The 19698-nt window shown below is 36.1% G+C and overlaps 1 protein-coding gene across 2 annotated transcripts; it reads right to left on the bottom strand.

The window, feature by feature from the left end:
- Positions 1-4126: 4126 nt before the first annotated feature.
- Positions 4127-18164, bottom strand: TWF1 (twinfilin actin binding protein 1). Of its 2 annotated transcripts, none has more exons than XM_003405726.4 (9): positions 18038-18164; positions 16352-16429; positions 13974-14152; positions 11837-11932; positions 10361-10465; positions 8648-8773; positions 8255-8405; positions 7969-8090; positions 4127-5776 (listed from the first exon to the last, which is right to left on the bottom strand). In XM_003405726.4, the coding sequence occupies exons 1-9, from the start codon at positions 18162-18164 to the stop codon at positions 5606-5608; spliced, it is 1155 nt and encodes a 384-aa protein (XP_003405774.2). In that variant the 3' UTR covers positions 4127-5605. The 2 variants fall into 2 exon arrangements, with proteins under 2 accessions (XP_003405774.2, XP_010594268.1); XM_010595966.3 differs by lacking the exon at positions 18038-18164 and adding an exon at positions 17713-17736.
- Positions 18165-19698: the final 1534 nt, after the last annotated feature.

Genomic DNA, 19698 nt, shown 5'->3' with positions numbered 1-19698 from the left:
CCAATTCAGTGTACCAGCAGACACCTAGAGCCTCTTATGCCCTTAATGGTCAATACTCCAGCTTCTTGGGACTCTTGTATGGCCTTGTCTAGGAATTACCCTGTTACTTACCAAATTTAGAACCTTTTACAGCATCAATGGTCAGTGCTCCTGCTTCTTGGGACTTTTTTTAAGGCCTTACCGAGGTGTTTACCAAATAACCAGATACCTAGAGCCTTTTATGCCCTCAAAGGTTAATACTCCTGCTTCTCAGGACTCTTCTAAGGCATTACCCAGGTACTTACCAAGTAACCCATGAAAGTATATAGCTCAAGTTAGTTTCTCATACAAAAACTTATACACACATTGTTATGTGACCCTAGTTGCTCTCCCTACAATGTGACAGCACACTCCTCTCTACCCTGTATTTCCTGTGTCCATTCAACCAGCTCCTGTCCCCCTCTGCCTTCTCATCTCACCTCCAGACAGGAGCTGCCCACATAGTCTCATGTGTCTACTAGAGCTAAGAAGCACACTCCTCACCAGTATCATTTTATATTTTAGAGTTCAGTCTAACTGTTGTCTGAAGAGTTGGCTTTGGGAATGGTTTTAGTTTGTGGCTAACAGAGAGTCTGGTGGCCATGATCTCTGGGTCCCTCCAGTGTCAGTCAGACCATTAAGTCTGATCTTTTCACTAGAATTTGAGGTCTGCATCCCATTTTTCTCCTGCTGCACCAGGGATTCTCTGTTGTGTTCCCTGTCAGGGCAGTTATTAGTGATAGCCAGGCACCATCTAGTTCTTTGGGTCTCGGGCTGGTGGAGTCTCTAGCTTATGTGGCCCTTTCTGTCCCTTGGGCTTATATTTTCCTTGTGTCTTTGGTGTTCTTCATTCTCCTTTGCTCCACGTGGGTTGAGACCAATTGATGCATCTTAGATGGCCTCTTGCTAGCTTTTAAGACCCTAGATGCCACGCACCAAAGTGGGATGCAGAACGTTTTCTTAATAAACTTTGTGTGGCAAAGTTTTTAATTGCAGTTTCAGTTTAATAATTATGGGATGTTTCAGATTTTTTAGTGTTTTTTATGGCTAGTTTTGGCCTAAGAATGTGTCCATTTCATTCAAATTTCCCAATTTATTGTGTCAAGTTGTTTATAATACATACACTCTTATGAGCTGCACAGCCTTTAATGATGTCCCCTTTTTCATTCCTGACATTATCTGTGTTCTCATTCTCTCACTCCATTCCTCCCTCTTCCCTGCCTATGTTCCTGTCTCTTCCTCTTTCTCTGTGTCTCACCAGGGACTTTTTTATTTCATTAACATTTTCAAAGAACTAGCTTGGCCCTGGTGGCCCAGTGGTTAAGCATTTGGCTGCTAACCAAAAGGTCAGCAGTTCGAATCCACTAGCTGCTACTTGGAAACCCTACAGGGCAGTTCTACTCTATCCTATAGGATTGCCATGAGTGGGAATCAACTCGATGGCAATGGGTTTAGTTTGGGCTTGGTTCTGTTTAAATTCTATTTCATCAATTTCTGTTATTTGGTCTTTTATTTCCTTAATTTTTTCTTTGTGTTTATGTATATAAATATTCTAACTTCTTGAGATGAAATCCTAGCTCATTAATTTGTGGCCTTTCTTTCTAATATGTAAATATAGATATATGGTTTTTATAAATGTTCCTCTAAACATGACTTTAGCTACATTTCCCAAATTTTGATATATAGAATTTTTTTATATCATTGACTTCAAAGTACTTTTTCATTTTCATTGCGACCTCTTAGTTACATTGGTTATTTAGAGGTGTGCTTTTTAATTTCCAAATATGCAGAATTTTCTAGTAAACTTTTTGTTACTTTTATCTCAGTGGCACTATACTTGGAGACCATATCCCGTGATTTCAGTTATTCGCTTTGTGATCCATTACGTACTTTTTTTCAATTGTACTTTAGATGAAGGTTTACAGAACAAACTAGTTTCTTATTAAACACTCAGTACACATATTGTTTTACGACATTGGTTAACAATCCCACGACATGTTAACACTCTCCCTTCTCAACCTTGGGTTCCCTATTACCAGCTTTCTGGTTCCCTCCTGCCTTCTAGTCCTTACCCCTGGGCTGGTGTGCCCCTTTAGTCTCGTTTGTTTTATGGACCTGTCCAATCTTTGGCTAAAGGGTGAACCTCAGGAGTGACTTCATTACTGAGCTAAAAGAGTGTCCGAGAGCCATACTCTCAGGGTTTCTCCAGTCTCTGTCAGGCCAGCAAGTCTATTTTGTTCTACATTTTTCTCCAGCTCTGTCTGGGACCCTCTACTGTGATACTTGCCAGAACAGTCAGTGGTGGTAGCCGGGCACCATCTAGTTGTATTGGACTCAGTCTGGTGGAGGCCATGGTAGATGTGGTCTGTTAGTCCTTTGGACTAATCTTTCCCTTGTATATACTCATGTTTTAATGTTCCATCTGTGCTTGCAAAGTGTGTCTTCTGCAGTTCTACATGCATACTCGCTAGGTCAAACTATACTGTTCAAATATTCTATATATACTTTTACTGATTTTTATCTTCCCTATAGGGTCACTTTTATAGGGTCACTATGAGTTGGAATCAACTCAATGGCAACAGGGTTGGTCTTTGGTTTTCTTTTTTTTATCAGCTACTACGTTTTTAAAATCTTCCACTTCTTGGTTTTTCCATTTCTCCTTTGTGACTTTGTCAAATTTTGCTTACAAACTTATAATTGTCATAGCTTCTTGGTGAACTGAACTTTTATCATTACGGTGTATCCACCTTTACCTCTATATGACTAATATAACCATCTTTCTTTTGGTTAGTGTTTAACGGTGTATCACTCTTTACCCTTATGTCTTAAATCTCTTGTAAAGCAGTATGTAGTTCTTTTTTGTAATCGACTCTGACAGTCTCTTTTACATCCCGTTCACCCTTTTAGTTGACAGCTCTTCAGGATCTCTGACCAAAACATGTTTACCAGAGCTTCATCTTTGGATGATCCTAGAATTATAAATTTTGCCCTTAGCAACTTAGCTTCTTGGCTGCTGTTCCTAAAACCTCCCATTCTTACAATGTGTATGTAAAGATGTGTGAAAAGATATATCCCAAATTATTTACAATGTTAACCTTAGGTACATTATTTTAGTTCTGAGTAGAAATGCCTCAGATAACTTAAATTTTTAGTATTAACACTCTTCAGCTTTTAAAATCAGCCCGTTTAAAGATATTGTATCATTTGTAAAACTGCTACAAAGACATTCATTTTACAATAAAGCCCTAATAAAAGGGGCCCATTTGGTAATGAATTGCACAGGGTAGGAACACATTCAATATTTGTTGAACAAATGTCTCTTACGAATGTATTGCCAAATTGATCACTCCTGTCATACTGGAGTGCTTCTATCACAGTGAGAACTGTGTAACTGATCGCATTTTTATTATTGCTACAGCAGTGGGAAAGCACTCATCTAAATTAAGAACTCTATTCTCCAACTATTTTGGGCTGTTTCCAACATTATATATATATATATATACACGCACACACACATGCATATAAACTACTTAAAATCCTTTTTGGACTTAAGCTAATAAATGAATGGGATTTTTAATCTATCGCTTCATGTTGAATTATACAGAATTATCCAAACATTAAAAAAAAGTTATAGAAAACCAAATTAAAACATAGAAAACTTAAAGAGAAAAAATTTTTATTGTGATATAAAATGCACTTATAAAATGTACACAGAAGGCATGTAATTCTTCCCTACTACATAAATTTATTGAGAATACTGTAAACGATTATTTATATCCTAAAACAAATGCATCACTGATTTTCAGCAATCATTGGTTTAATAATAATTAAAGATTATATAATCACATCTATATTCTGGAATGTCCATTTACTTCCATGTAGTGTAGTGGAATTTAAGAGTAAAATTGCACGTGGATGGTGCAGAATAACATACACTACTGAATTATTTTATACCATCGTTAACTTCCTGACTGAAAATAACAGCCACAGCTATGGTCTGCAACATAGCTCCAAGGTTCTCAATGCAATCATTTGTGTGTATGTGTAACTGTGTGCACCCATGGAACAGCTTAAAGTATACATTTATTAAACAAGTGCAACATTGCTGTCAATTATTTTGCATGTTTAAATATTATAGTCTGATTATTTGTAAACAAAACCCCACACAAGTACTCCTGATCTATTAAAAAAAAAAAAAATCCGTCAACCCATAATTCTAATATGCTTTACTTACAGAACACACGCTGGATTTCAAAAGGTGCATATATTACCTTAGGTAATAAGGTTTAGAAATGAGTGCTTCATATTTTATACTATGAAATGTGCATGTCTGATAACCTTTATGCAGCATCAAGTTTAGATCAAAAAATTCCAAATTCTGGATCCCCTCAGTTCATTTAGAAAACAACTACACAAAGTTCTGGCTCTTGCAGCAAGTTTAACAGGTCAAACATGATGAAGTGTTCTAGCTCCCTCTATTTCAAGTATCAAAGAAAAATGAGGCTCAAAATGTCTCTAAATTATAACTGGAAATGCAGAGCTTTAGCAAAGAGTTAAGTGTGTTTTGAAAAAAGATATAAATTGAAACAAAATTCTTAAGCTAAGTTTTTATCTGTTTTAGGCTGATGAATACAATGGTTTTAAAATTTTATGAAATCTGAATTATTTGCTCAAAAGTGAAAAAGAACACAATGTGCCAATAAACATGCAGATTTGGGGGAAAAAAACCCAATCTTCATGTTTAAAACTTTGCCAACATTTTTGACTACTTCTGTTTGCTTTTGTATATTAATTTAAAATTCAATATGAACAAATAATTAGGCCTCATAGTACTCAGAATGAAACTGCTTACTTTTAAAACGGAAATTTTTTTAATGCACGAGAAAGAGAATTCACTAAGGCTGTTTAAACATGTCTTTCAATGTCATCAGAAATCCTGCAGAAAATATCTACTACCCTTAAGGTTTCAGAATGAGCTACCTTCTAAAATTTCAATGCCATTAAAAAACAAAAAGCCAAATAGAAAACACTGCTGCAATAAAGGACTGTTACTAAAAGTTACAGACATGATACCAGTCTGCTAGTGAGCATTCTTCCTCAGAAAATACAACTTTCCACCTTCTCCTAGGCACGCTAAATTTTCATCTTAGAAAATAATCCAACCTGCTCCTTAATATACTTATGAAGCAAAATGAATATTTTAAGGTATTTCTTTCTTAAAAAAAAAAAAAAATTCAAATGTCTCACTATAGAGTAGTAAGTGTATCGTACTTTGAGATATTAGACCTTCTGGAATTAGCCCAACTATAAAATTTTAAGAACTGTCTGAAAGTGTGGACTCATCACTCGATGAAAAGTGTGCCAGGATTAAACATATTATGTTGAATCCTTTTCTAGCTTTAACTCAAAATAGAAATCATGAGTCTTCTATAATATTAATTTTAAAAACACACAGAAGTGAAAAGTGCTACCTTTTAAAAATTACAGTTTTTTCCCTACTCTATATCAACATGGAATGATTTCAGTTCTCCTGTACTAAAAGCTGTACTTTTAAAAAACTAGTATTGTCATGTTTAATATAATCATTTTAATCAGTAGTGGTTTCAGTTTCAGCTGGACCCCTAATTAGTCTTCGAATTCCTCTTTTTCCTGCAGGACCTTTTGGTTTTGCAAAACTTTGCTTATGTGCATGCTGCTTGGGGTGTACTTCTTCATAAAGGAAGTCTGCAGTCAATTCATCCCCATTATCTATCTCAATCTGTAAAAGACAAGATTAATAGTATAATGCAATATAAAAAAGCACACACAACATTCAAAACCTTATATAAGCAAGTCAGTTTTGAGGTGTGAAATGAATATGAATAGTCATAAATAAATACAAAATACCCATTCCAGCAAGAGAAAATACGCATCACATATTAGTTTCATTTTTTTTTTTTTTTTTGAGGGGTAAAGGCTGCCTGAGTTGTTTGAATAATCAGCTACAGCCACTTCCTATTTGGTTTCCTCTTACTGCTTCAATTAAATAATGTTTAAAAGTAGAAGCCACCACTATATTCTCAAGTTAGTCAGTGTGGTGTGATCCATCGTTTTTATATGGCCTTTCTCACTATGGTCTTGTGATTCCCACCAAAATGACTGGGTGGGACTATACAAATAAGGTGCTTGTGACCTGGTCTGGTGGCCCACCAAGGGGATTGGACAGCTTGCTACCAATGTAAATAAGGTGCCCAAAACCCTTGCAAGGGTGGAACCATGCAATAAGGTGTATGGAGCCCTAATGAAAGGACTGGTCAGTTTTGCTATCCTGCTAGGCTTAAAGTGAGCCATTCCATAAGCACAAACAGGGGACCTCACTACCACCAAGAAGAGCTAGTAGTGAAGTGCATCCTTTGGACCTAGAGTCCATGCGCTGAGAACCTCTTAGACCCAGGAGCCAGAGAAAGAGCTGTTAACATCAGAGATAACACAAAATGGTGAGAAGCGGCCACAGAGAAATGGCAGCACCAGAACCAGGAGACCGGTGCAGGACAGTGCAGTGGGCTTCCTGGCCCATAGAGCAAGCTGACTATAGTAGGTGTGCCAACCCACGGAATGAATGAGGGGAGTGTCGCTGGGCACTTATTGGTAGAGTTAGAAAGCTTTGTAACACTTGCTGGAGCAGGGCAGGGGCTGAGGGGCTGAGGGCCAGAGAGAGCTGCCTGTGGGCATGGCTGAGAATAAGCTGTCCTGACTGAAGAACTGCATGCTGAGTTGTTCCTGATCCTGGGATTGTAACCTGTTACTTCCCTAATAAACACCATAATCATGAGTATGGTCTATGAGCTCTGTGTGGCCGCTGCCAACAAATGATTGAACCTAGCTGACAAACAGTGCCATGGGAAGGATGACTGGTATCAGAATTGGTAAAAGCGTTGGAGGGTGGAGGTATGTTTGACCTCCATCTCATAGCAATCAGCCTTGGGCTAATGTTAGTGGTGATTCTCTCTCCCCCTTGTGAAATCAGAGGTCAGATGCCCCCATGGCATTTTTACATTCGGCTATATATTCAAGAAACGTTACTCATGGCCTCTTCACCACTTGAAATCACTCTATAACTGGGGTCAGCAAACTATGATCTACAGGCCAAATTCAGCCCAAGCTAAGAATGTCTTTTCCATTTTTTAAGAGTTGTAAAAAATAAAAATAAAAACAAAGAACAACAGAGACGACATACGGTCTGGCAAGGCCCAAAATATTTACTATTTGACCCTTTGTAGAAAAAGTCAGCCGAACAGTACTATAAAATGTCATGGTAAGGTGATTCTCAAGAACTTAAAAAACTTAGGTGTTTAGTACTTTAAATACTGGTAGTTTTAAGTGTTAAGGGGCTCAAGAATACATCTTATCTTTCCCCATGCCTCATCGTATTTTAAAAAAATTTAAGAAAATTGGTAGCTTTGTTCCCAAAATTCAAATGTTGACGCCCTTTCCCTCCCTCCCCAACCACGAGTAAGATTCCCAACCATCCTATGATTCACAGTTATAAATGGAGACTGTAGGTCCTTATTAACCTAAGAGCCCAGAAACAATCGTACGTATGTAGCTCTAGCAGCACCGTCCAACAGAACCTTCCACAATGATGGAAATGTTCTGTAAACTCCACACTGTCCAATACAGTGAGTACTTGTAATGTGGCTAGTGCAATTAAGGAACTGGATTTTTAAATTTTATTTAATTCAATTAATTTATATTTAAATAACCACATGTGGCTTGTGGCTACCATATCTGTAAGGAAAGGGAAGTGATGGCAGGTCATCCCCAGGTACCTAGAGTAATAGCCTAAGAGTTTATGACCTGAACCAGAGAAATATATTTATATTTTTTATTTATAAATCACAATGTATCATGAGCTACATGGAAAAGACAAGAATAATCTAGCAAAAACTGAAAATCTTAAAATAGGTCTACCTTTCTAATTACATCCATTTGTAGTTGTCTTTCTACAATTTCTAGCAGAGGACTCTTGCAGCTAGAATACAGCATCCGTTCTCTTATACTGCACGTGTACCCAGGCATTGAATAAATAAAAACTGTAAATTAAAATAATAAAGAAAATTAGTAGTATATCAATAAAATCAAGTATTAAGCCTCATGAAATATCTAAGCCCTCTGGGCAAGAAATCAGTAAAGATATAGTGTTGAAATATCAATATCCAAACTGGAAGTAGCGTGTTAAAAACAATGGATCATATACCTATGGACTCCAAATAGTCTCCTTCATGGGAATGTTTATACAGAAAGAAATGGTAACGTGCTGAATCCTTGGGAATCCTCTTTGGCAAGTCTTTTAGCTCTGTATTTGTAGTGTCTGCCAAAATTATTATTTCATTTTTTATATCTATTTCCTGTCAATAAGAAATAAAACATTCATTAAAACAGAAAAACACAGAATTCATTTAAAAAATGTATAATAAACTAGGAGATAAGAGGAACTGACACAGTTCTCTATTACTTGACTTTTCTCAAAGAACACACATTTTGTTTGTAATTAAAAAAAAAAAAATCCAAAACTGGTTAAAAATAAACCTTAAACAAGCCACGCAGTTAAGAACAGCCATTTCAAAATAATCATTAACATTTCTCTTACCAACTGCACATAGTTGAGCTGCCTGTTACTCAATTTTTCCAAAGCTTGAAAAGCTTCTCGAGAAATAGGGAATGCTACTCCTTGTAGTGTTTGATGCTTCGTGTCCACACTCACATCAGTTTGTACCTAAATATGACAGGATATTTAATTTACTGGTAAGGTTTTAGCACATAGCAGTATCATATGGCAAAGATAATAAGAAAACCCAATTTCTATAAAGTAAACATCATATAACACTTGCCCAACCTATACATAATTAAAGGAACACTTAAAACACTATGAACTTAAAAAACGAACTCTTTTTCACATTGTTCATGGTCCTGCTAGTACTTTGTCAACATGCAGAGTGCAGGATACATCATGAACATGTTCCGAGTGAACATTTAAATGAGTGTGCAGTGGTAGTGGGGCGCTGGGGGTTTTGTTTGCTTATATGTTTTGGTTTGGGAAAATTTCAATGAGATGCAAAAGCTCTTTAAAGTGTTATCAGATTAAAACATTAATTACAAAATTTTACCTGATGAAAAATTATGAACAGTGTGACATACATACAATATTTATAAAGCTTTACTTTGTTCTTTTGGACATAAAATGCAACACAAACACCATGCACTGAATTGAAAGGAGTACAGACAGTATACAAAGACACAATACAGCTCAAGTTATACGACTGCAGAAGTTCCAGACATAGAGCTTTCTTTACTAAAAACAGGTGCACGTGTACTAGAAGGGGGAAGGATACTTCAAGAAAGCTTCAATGCACAAGTTTAAGATTTGTATATATTCGATAATTAATAGCTAGTACAGGGTCTCATTTGCAGTGTTGCAACAGAAAGTCAAATAGAAATTTTAATTAAAAAAAAAAATGAATGGAGATTCTACAGCATAAATGATATTGGATAATGAAACATCATAGAATATATGCAAATGCATACCCCAATATGATCCTCTGGGTTCTGAGCGCAAAGAATAAAACAAACTATCAAGCTTATTAAAAAAAAAAATCCATAAAAACTCCTTCTCAATAACTTGAGTTAAAATAATAGAGTGATAGATCTTTGTTACCAGGTTAATATTAAAAAATTTTCAACCACTTTCCAGACTTACTTCCTCTACTAGGGGTTTCTGCTCATTGTTTTTTTCTTTAAAATCTCAGTAGGAATAAAGTAGCTATTCTGACTCATAATTAGATAATTAAAAATGATAAACTAAAATGTCTAAAATTTATTGATTCTAATATTATAAACAAGTACTCAAATAACTTTTATATATACACATATATATAAAACATCCTATAACATTTATATTTTACTCTTTTGTCATCACTTGTCTCTGAAATAACAAAATAACCTGCTTCAGACAATCTTATTAAATTATAATATTCTTTACATCAAATGGGTAACACACTTTTCCCATTTATTTGAAGTACAAAGTTAAATTAAAAACAACTGTACTCCCAAAAAGAAGATACTATTCTTATTCAGACACACACATTATAAAGAGTGGAGAAACCTATTTATTAATTGACATGAAGTTTAATATTCATTTTAACTTTTTGTCCTGAAAACACATTAAACATATAGTTTTGTTTCTAAACTAAGCAGAATAACCTAAGCTCTCTCATTCTTTTGTTCTCTAGTTACCTATCAACATCTGTTAACGGTATTTTCAAACGCTTTAAAATTTTCCAAGTGTTTCAAAGCTGTAATTTACCTCATTAATTTTAATCTGTCGTAATTCTTCCTCAGCTGCAGTCAACGGGGCAGGGGAAGATTGCGATAGCAAATATTTTTTATATCCATGTAGTGATACATCCTCCTGTAAGTACAGAAATGGCCTGTTATCATTTATTGTCTAGAAGTAAAATCTCAGTAAGGGTATTTTGGCGTTAAGAATTTTACTCTCTTTTCTTAATTATTTTTAACTTCCCTATTTTATAGGTTTCAAAACTTTTTGAAGAGTACTCTCCATTTCCTGAAGTTTTATAATGACTAAATCTTTCCTGTGCGTTTGGTGGTGGGGGTGTCAGTTATACGATGAATCTGGTCAGGCTTCAAGTCTACAGGACAATTGTAATTAACCTGCTGAGGATGCTTGTCCTATAATTATTTGATAATCAACAAATTCAGATTGCAAGTTCTATAATGATTTATGTAATTATTCTACAATTACTCACAGAAAAAATATTACACTGCTTATATTCAAAGAAAAACAAATACTCCAAACAGGCCTACTTAACACCATAACTTTGTGGTTTGGAAGACCAAACTTCATAGAAGTGAGTTGATCTCAAAATTAATGGTGAACAAACAATTTATCCCCATCAAGTCTTGTGTTTGATCCACTGGGTTGTATTACTTTCTGAATCAGAATAAAAGTTCTGAAAAAAACTGCAACTGTTCAAAAAATATACTTCAATTTTCTTAAGTGTTTATGTATAAATACATATATTTACCATATAAATACCGTGACACAGAACTATTAACCTTAACTAATTTATCTTAACTGACTAATTATCTCAATTATTTTATCAGTGAATTTATCCATTAATTTAGCTGCCTCAGACTTTTGGCTTAAGTAACATAGCCTACTGCTTCTAGAATATGGGTATAAATGTTTAAGATATCTAAAAATCACTGTCTCTCTCAAGCAGCTTCTCACTTTTCTAACCCTATCTTCCCATTCTTCAAACGAAAATTTTGAATTAGATAAAGGGGTTGAACTAGATCTCTAAGGTGTCTGTTAACTGCTGGACTGCTAATCAAAAGGTCAGCAGTTGGAATCCACCAGCCACTCATTGGAAACCCTATGGGGCAGTTCCCCTCTGTCCGATAGGGTCATTATGAATAGGAATCAACTCGATGGCAGCAAAAGTTTTTTTTTTTTAAGGTGTATTTCAGTGTTTGAAGTCTATGATCTATGAATTAACAAAGAATATACCAACATATTTTAAAAGCATAAGTGTAATGTTTCAGTATCACTTATGTCAAATAGATACAACTTAATAAATTCAAAGCTACATATTCATTAGTAAAGTTGCATATTAAATATAACAATTTTTTTCTTATTCTTATGCTTACAGAGTAATCTGAATTCATATAAGGTATTACCTACCCATTACCTAGGAGTGCTTCTTTATCTATCTGAATTGCAACATACAGAATCCAAATAAATATATAAGTTTCGTACCTTTACTGTCCCAAATACTTCATCTTTAATGTGGCCACCTCCAAACTCCTTTTTCAGAGTTGCTCTTGTTGCTGCATACAACATTTTTTGACGAACCTATATAGTTGTGAAAGTTTAGTTTATAGATGAAAGCATGTAATTACAAAAGAATGCACTGTTTGAATTTATAAAAATGTTCAAGCACATAAAAATAAACTGTGAAAAACTAAAACTCACTAATATGCTTAAATATATGTGTACAAATAATCATAAAATGAGCATTAGGTAGTTACATCAATGGCTATTAAGGTAGATTTCAATTCATGTTATAAGTTATATTTTTCAAAAAGGGGAAATTCTACTTTTTCTAAAATTCATCCTTTTTGAAAGTATAAAATGAGCTCAAGAATAAAAAAACTACTTCAAAAGATGAGAAAAAACTTCACTGAAATGAAGTAACCTGGATACTGACATTTCACTCAAAGCAAACCCAGATATTACTAATTAAGTTGTTCAGTAATCCAATATTCTTGGTGTATCTAAGGCACATACCATTCTATGAGGTGCACAAAGATGAAAAGAAATATATACCATTACTGAAGAGTCTACCAGCATCTACAAAAAACTACTGAAGATAACTACCAACAAACAGAAACAATTTCATAAACCTACATTGGCAAATACAATATTTCTTTCAGACAGGATGTGAGGAATTAAAGAGAATGGGATAATCCTTTCAGAAAGACATCTAGATAACTTTTAAAAAAAAAACATTGTTTTTCTACAATGAACACAGGAATTAATCTTTAAAATAATGGGTGATATTCATACATTAATGTGGTCTTTTATTTAGTCAATCTACTAACCAACTTTTCTAAAGAAATGCTTATATGGCATGCCCACAACTTGAATGGTAGCTATTATACTGAATATTATAATACTTAATAAGATGTGCAATTACCCACTGCCATTGAGTCGATTCCGAATCACACGATGTGCAATTAGCTCTCAGAATTATTACAATTATTAATCTCAGAGCAAAGTAGTTAGCTTTTTTCTTTTTTTAAAGAGGCCCATGTTGTTGTTGTTAGGTGCTGTTGAGTAGGTTTTGACTCATAGTAACTCTATGTGAACAAAACGCTGCCCGGTCTTGTGCCATCCTCACAATCACTGTTATGCTTGAGTCCACTGATGCAGCCACTGTGTTAATCCATTTCATTGAGGGTCTTCCTCTTTTCTGCTGACCTTCTATCTTACCATGCATCATGTCCTTCTACAGGGATTGATCCCTCCTGATAACATGTCCAAAGTATGTGAGATGTAGTCTCACCATCCTTGCTTCCAAGAAGCATTCTGGCTGTACTTCTTCCAAGACGGATTTGTTTGTTCTTTTGGCAGTCCATCGTATATTCAATATTCTTCACCAACACCATAATTGAAAGGTATCAATTCTTCTTTGGTCTTCCTTATTCATTGTCCAGCTTTTGCACGCCTAAGAGGTAACTGAAAACACCGTAGCTTGGGTCAGGCACACCTGTCTTCAAGGTGAAATCTTTGCTTTTTAACACTTAAAAGCCCTTCTGCAGCAGACCTGCCCAATGCAATCTGTCATTTGATTTCCTGACTGCTGCTTTCATGGGTGATTATGGATCAAAGTAAAATGAAATCCTTGACAACTTCAATCTATTCTCCATTTATCATGGTGCTGCTTATTGGTCCAGTTGAGATTTTTGTTCTCTTCATGCCGAGGTGTAATCCATACTGAAGGCTACGGTCTTTGATCTTCATCAGTAAGCACTTCCAGTCCACTTCACTTTCGGCAAGGAAGGTTGTATCATCTACATAATGCAGGTTTTTAACGAGCCTTCCTCCACTCCTGATGCTGCGTTACTCTTCATATAGTCCAGCTTCTTCACATGAGTTTAAAGTTAGGATTTTAAATTTAAAATCAATAAGTATTTTGATTTCAAGGGCAAGACTTCTAAATCCTAGTGTATTACTTCTGATTCCACATTATCAATCCAAGGATTTTTTTTTCCAATCATTATTCCTTTTCATAGGAAATGATTGTTTCTTCATTTCTTTTGGCCTAGGAACATTTTAGAAAAAAACATTCTTTCTAGCATTTACCATTAAATGCATGACAAAAATTACTTACATGAGAATGATCTGGAGACCACGCAATGAATATCCACTCATATCCCTGGGCATTCTGAGAATCTAACCTGAATAATATATAGCATGGTTGTCTCTCCTCCAGCAGGGGTAGAACAAAGAAATCATAATCCTTATCCCATGAATCTGAAGGTTGACTATATGATCCAATGACAAGCTGCTCTATGAAGAATAATTTTTAAAAAGATACATGAACAGTTTGACATTCCAAACTACAGTGTGTTGAACAGTAGAACTATAAATAAATAGTTATTTGCTAATTATTATTATTATCAAAAAGTTGAAAGGAAAAAGGTGGTGACACAGAAAATATGATATGAAATAATATTAAAAGTAGGTATGAAGGTTTTATGAATAGCATGGTTACAAAGTTATATACATATGGAAATATATGAAAGGAACAAATAAAAATGATCATAATAGTTGAATTGGATGCCCAAATAATGTATGATTATATTTACATTTTTCAAAATGTCTACATTATAAATTATCAACAAAAGATATTTGTACAGATGTACTATCACTTAAAAGTATAATTTCTGAAATTAACATTGAGTTGTACAGGAGGAAATATTAAATAAAAACAGGCTTAGCTCATATTTGGCCATAATACTACAGATTAAAAATTTATGTAGAAGCATAGATTGATACAGTCACTCTGAAGAATCAGGTAAAATGGATGTTTCTGCATAAAAAAATCTGCTGCACACACATACAGCACTGAAACCAAAACCAAACCAAACTCACTCCCGTCGAGTCGATTCCAACTCATAGCGACCCTATAGGACAGAGTAGAACTGCCCGATAGAGTTTCCGAGGAGCGCCTGACGGATTCCAACTGCCGACCTCTTGGTTAGCAGCCGTAGCACTTAACCACTTTGCCACCAGGGTTTCCACAGCACTGAATAATAGTAATAGTGAAAACTGGAAATGGCCTAAATCTTCATCAATAAATAAAAAAAAAGGGCACAGATAAATAATATATGGCATAGTCAAATGCTAAAATTCTATTCATATTTAAAATGAATGAACACGCCACGTATCAAATCTAATTTCAAAAGTAACATTTAGAGACAAATGCAGAATAAAATGGTATTGTGCAATTTATGTAAACTTAGAAAACTTAAAACAGTTCTATGTTATTTAGGGATACATATAAAAACTAAAATAGTAATGATAACAACATAAAAATTTCTAACTTAGCTGCCTCAGGGAGAAGAGGTCAGGAAATGGAATTAATTGGTGAAAAACATCAAATTAAAAAAGGCTTGAAGCAACTAATAAAATGTTAGCAGTTATTAATTTAAGTAAAGACAAAGGTATTTGTATTATTTATTCTTTGTAGTTTCCTTATTTTAAAAATTTTCCAAAAATAAAAATAAAGTAAAAACAGAAAATAATAGTTTAGGAAATAGTGTTTTCCTTCCTTAAAAATATTAGTTAGCTAAAAAAAGGATAAAATAGAAACTAGAGCTCATGTACCTGGACATTTAATATGTTTATTGAGGTTTCTGTATGATAATTGTATTTTTTTAAATACATGGTATTTACGTTGCATATTTTACAAACTATTCCTGGTATTTTTAATGCATAAGCAAAAAATGGAAAGCAAATTAGATTTACTTCCAATTTATAAAAGAACAAGTTATTTTTCCAAAGCAAAATATTTTAAGGTACTTAACTAAATTAGGCCAATAGACTGTTTTAACATATTCATTGTGATCAAGTATCTATAATAGTAATTTTATTCAAATTCAAATCTCCCTGAAATTCTCAGTATTAAAAGATTCTCCACTCAACCAGTTGCACCGCTTACAGAATTATTTTAAAAGAATCAATCCATATTTTGTTACATCCTCAGAACTTTCCCAAAATAACACATAACGGTAATCATTTCTGTAGCATAGGTTACAATCAGGTAGAAAAAATAGGAGAGTTTGAAAAATTTTCTACTTCAAAACTAACTTTACTGATTAACAGCAGGAACTTTTTTTTTTTTTTTGATAATCACCTGTTTACTGATTTCCATTCCAGATATGGAAGCATCAACATTAGAAATGGATTGTGGTGCAGAAACTGAGACACAAAAGTAAGAGAGGACGATGTCACACTGAAAAACAACATCTTTCTGTATCCCTGATAGTAAGCTACAGAATTCAGAAGGAAAGCAAGGGCCCATGGGGACTTGCACAAAACGTGCAGGATCTAAGTTATCTTAAAGGCCGATAAGTGTACAAAGAGCAAGCTTTGAACTTGTTTCGTATTAACTAATGGTCCAAAGCATTGACAAAAATTTAGAAATTTAAAAACGTGACACCCGAAAATCCAGGGACAAGCAATATTTTAAAACATTTAACTAACCATTTTCAATAGATATTTTCAGAAGTCTGTATTTTCCATTTCTTGCTCTGGCAAAGATATCTTTAACATCTTTACTAGCTGTGGGAAAAGATAAAGAAAAGTAAACTTTTTTTTATACATATGTATTAACTTTCCTTTGCTACTTAAAGCAGACAGGAATGAATTACAATACAAATAAAAAAATCTTGAGTGTGCAGAAAACTCTTATTATCAGTAATTTAGATGATTAAGACTTAAAGGCATAACATCACTTACATTGAATACAGCTAAGAAATATAAAAATTTTACTGTATTTTAAAGATATATATACATTAATTCTAATCTGCTTTAGGCAGATAATTCCATAGCAGAAACAATACTGGAGTAAATATATTGAAGTTACTCAAACTGAACAAAAGACAGATGACAATTCTGAAGAATATTTTTGCTTGTTTCAAAATGTTAATAACTTGCTTTCATTCTCCTTTAGTTAGTCCAATTGCAGGCTTATGATAGACACCTCCTTTATTACTTCATTATCTAAATTTTCCCATCACGAGATACTCTCTAGGTTAAAGATAAAGGCAATAAAACGCATTCGATCTTATACTTCCGGCTATACTACTCTAACTTGTATTTCTCAAAAAGCTGGAGTAAGATCACTGAGCAAACACATATTTAATAACCTAACCCTTGTGTTCATACTAAAGCTTCAATTTTCTTCTAATTTCATTCTAGTGCTACTTGACAGCAAGAGCCCACATTATTTTAAGTAGTGCTTGCTATAATGTTCAAGCATGAGGTGAATAATTGCATATTTAAAACTCAAAATTAACACGTACAAAATAATGCCTTTATGTTTAGGCTGTTTTGTTATGTGTTGGGGTGGTGATGTCAAAGATCCTTCAAAAACACACAATTAAAGGTTCATGTGGGGAAAGGAAAGAGCTTGGGTTTATACGAGAACTCGTTAAGTGATCTCGGCTAACCTCGGGATATATCATTTGATTTTGACGAGGTGAGCTCTTACTAGACTGCCCATTTTCAAACGAGGAAATAATGGATATCAGATATAACTGCACATTCAACTGCCTGCACGGGATGATTAAATGCAGTCACGTAAGTCTGACTTCAGCTCCTCTGGGGAGCACCCTGTGGAAAAAGATCGGAACACATCCCGTACTTAGGGTTTCTCAGAACATGTTCCTATTTTATAGGAAGAGGATGCGTAAGACTTTGGGAAGTACCCTCACTGATGTGAACAAGATTCTGGAATCTTTCCTTTTATGATCAAAGTATGTACCCATATCTCCTGGATAGTGAAACGAACTCTCCGATTCTCGACAGCTAGACCAGTCTCCACGGTTCCAGCCCTTCCCTACCTGATGAAAAGGGGGCAAGCGGGGCTAGTGCTGGGGGCGGCGGAGGGCACACCCCTTCACCTCAGCCGCCTCGGAAACCGGTTTCCTCTGTCCTCTGCATTTCAGGTCTGCCTGCAACGTGGCAGCGGTCGGGCCGGGATGGGAGGGACGCAGGCCGGGAGAGCCGGGAAACCGGAGCGTGGAGACGCGCAGGGGCCCGGCTCGCCCTGCGGAACCGACTCCCCGCGCCCGGAGCCCGACTCTGGCCCTGCCCATCCCGGAGCCCGCCCGGCTCTGCGGGGCCTCCCGGGAGCCCCTTCCCCTGGGCCGCGCCGAGCGTCGTTACCTTGGATGCCGGTCTGGTGGGACATGGTGGCGGCCACGGGCTCCCGGCTCCGGCGCTGAGTGCAGCGAGCGGCCCCGGCCGGCGGCTTCAGGAAGTGGCTGCTTCTCCGCCGACCCCGGCGCGTCATCTGCCGGCGACTCGTGGCCGCCCCGCCCCGCCCCGCCCCGCCCGGCCGACGGTGTCCCCGAGCGCCCTCGCTGGCCCTGCCGCCTGCCACCAGAGCAGGCAGCCGCGTGCGGGGGCGCAGGAGCTGGCCCGTGGGGAGCCCAGACTTGAGGTCCGCGCCCGGGCCCCTCGCCTTGCGCTCTCCCTCTCCGCTGGGGGAGAAACCCAGCCCGGCAGCACAGGGCTCATTGCACTCTGGAGCGTGCGCTGCAGCGACTCCGCGACGCCGCCATGCTCTGGTTCAGCCAGGAGAGACTCAGACGTGGAAATGACGATTTTAACGAACATGTTATTTTCAGTTTTAAAAAGTGGTGCACATCCTTCTTGGTTTACTTGTGTGTAATCTAGCCAATTTAATGTAAAGAGCCCGTGTAAAGGTCACTTCCTTACCCATTTTTTTGAATGAAAATTAATATGAACACTGTCTTCCACCCAATTTTCCCATTATTTTAAATTAAGTCAATCTCAGACTTTTTTTTTTTTTTTTTTTTGATTGGTCACGTTTAGAGACCAAGTTTCCCTTTCTCCTCATTCCAAAAAGAGCTCCTCAGACTGAGAAGGGCAGTTGACTTGAGTGATCCCTCTCTGGTCAGTTCCTCCATTGTAAACTATGATATTGCTCTGTTTTAGGTTGGCTTTTTATTGGCAGTTAGAACCCACCTAGCGGCACCACAGAAGAAAGACCTGGTGATCTGCTTCGCTAAAGATTTACGGCCATGAAAACAATGTGGAAGGGTTCTGCTCTAACACATAGGGTTGCCATGAAGTTGGAATAGGTTTGGTTTTCACTGTTATTTTTTAATCAAGTAATTATTCAAAATTCACATGAATAAATTTGTAGGATGACAGCAGATAATACTAAAAATTCTTTTCCATTTTCTGTTTTTATAAATATGTATTTGCCTTCCTAAAAGTAATTTTTGTACTGCTTTTCTGTCACTCGTAGATTAAAATTTCCTAGGTAGAAGGGCTTTGACCTGACTAATTTACAAAATTACAGTCTGCTAATCAAAATATACTATGTCCAGATCAATAATATTAGTGCAAGTAAATGAAATTACTCTTCAAAAAAGCAATACATTTTTCATTAGTGATTAACTAGCAGGCTTGCAATTATTTTCCTTTACAGAGATCACAACAAACAAGGTTGCTATGTTCTGTTTTTTGCTGGCTGAACACTTTCTCAAACAGATCTTCATATTCAAGAATAAGCAACATTAAATAGGAGTTTTATGACTTCTTTGGATTTAAGAAATATAGGGAGGTGTTTCAGTCTAACACAATTTTTCCTGACAAGATAGTTCGCCCTGATTTACCAGCTTTGATTTACCAACATTGTTGAGCAGAGAGAAAATTGCAGAGCTCACTTGCAGTTTTTTGACTGATTCATGTCCTGGTACAAAGGGAAATTGCTTAAGGAAGTTGGCATTGCTCAAAAGTACCCATACCCATTGCCATTGAGTCAGTTCTGATTCATAGCAGTCCTATAGGACAGA

Source organism: Loxodonta africana, chromosome 4, assembly GCF_030014295.1.
Source record: "Loxodonta africana isolate mLoxAfr1 chromosome 4, mLoxAfr1.hap2, whole genome shotgun sequence".
Taxonomy (NCBI): domain Eukaryota; kingdom Metazoa; phylum Chordata; class Mammalia; order Proboscidea; family Elephantidae; genus Loxodonta; species Loxodonta africana.
Note: the sequence above shows the minus strand (reverse complement) of the source record. Positions and strands in the feature narration are given on the sequence as shown.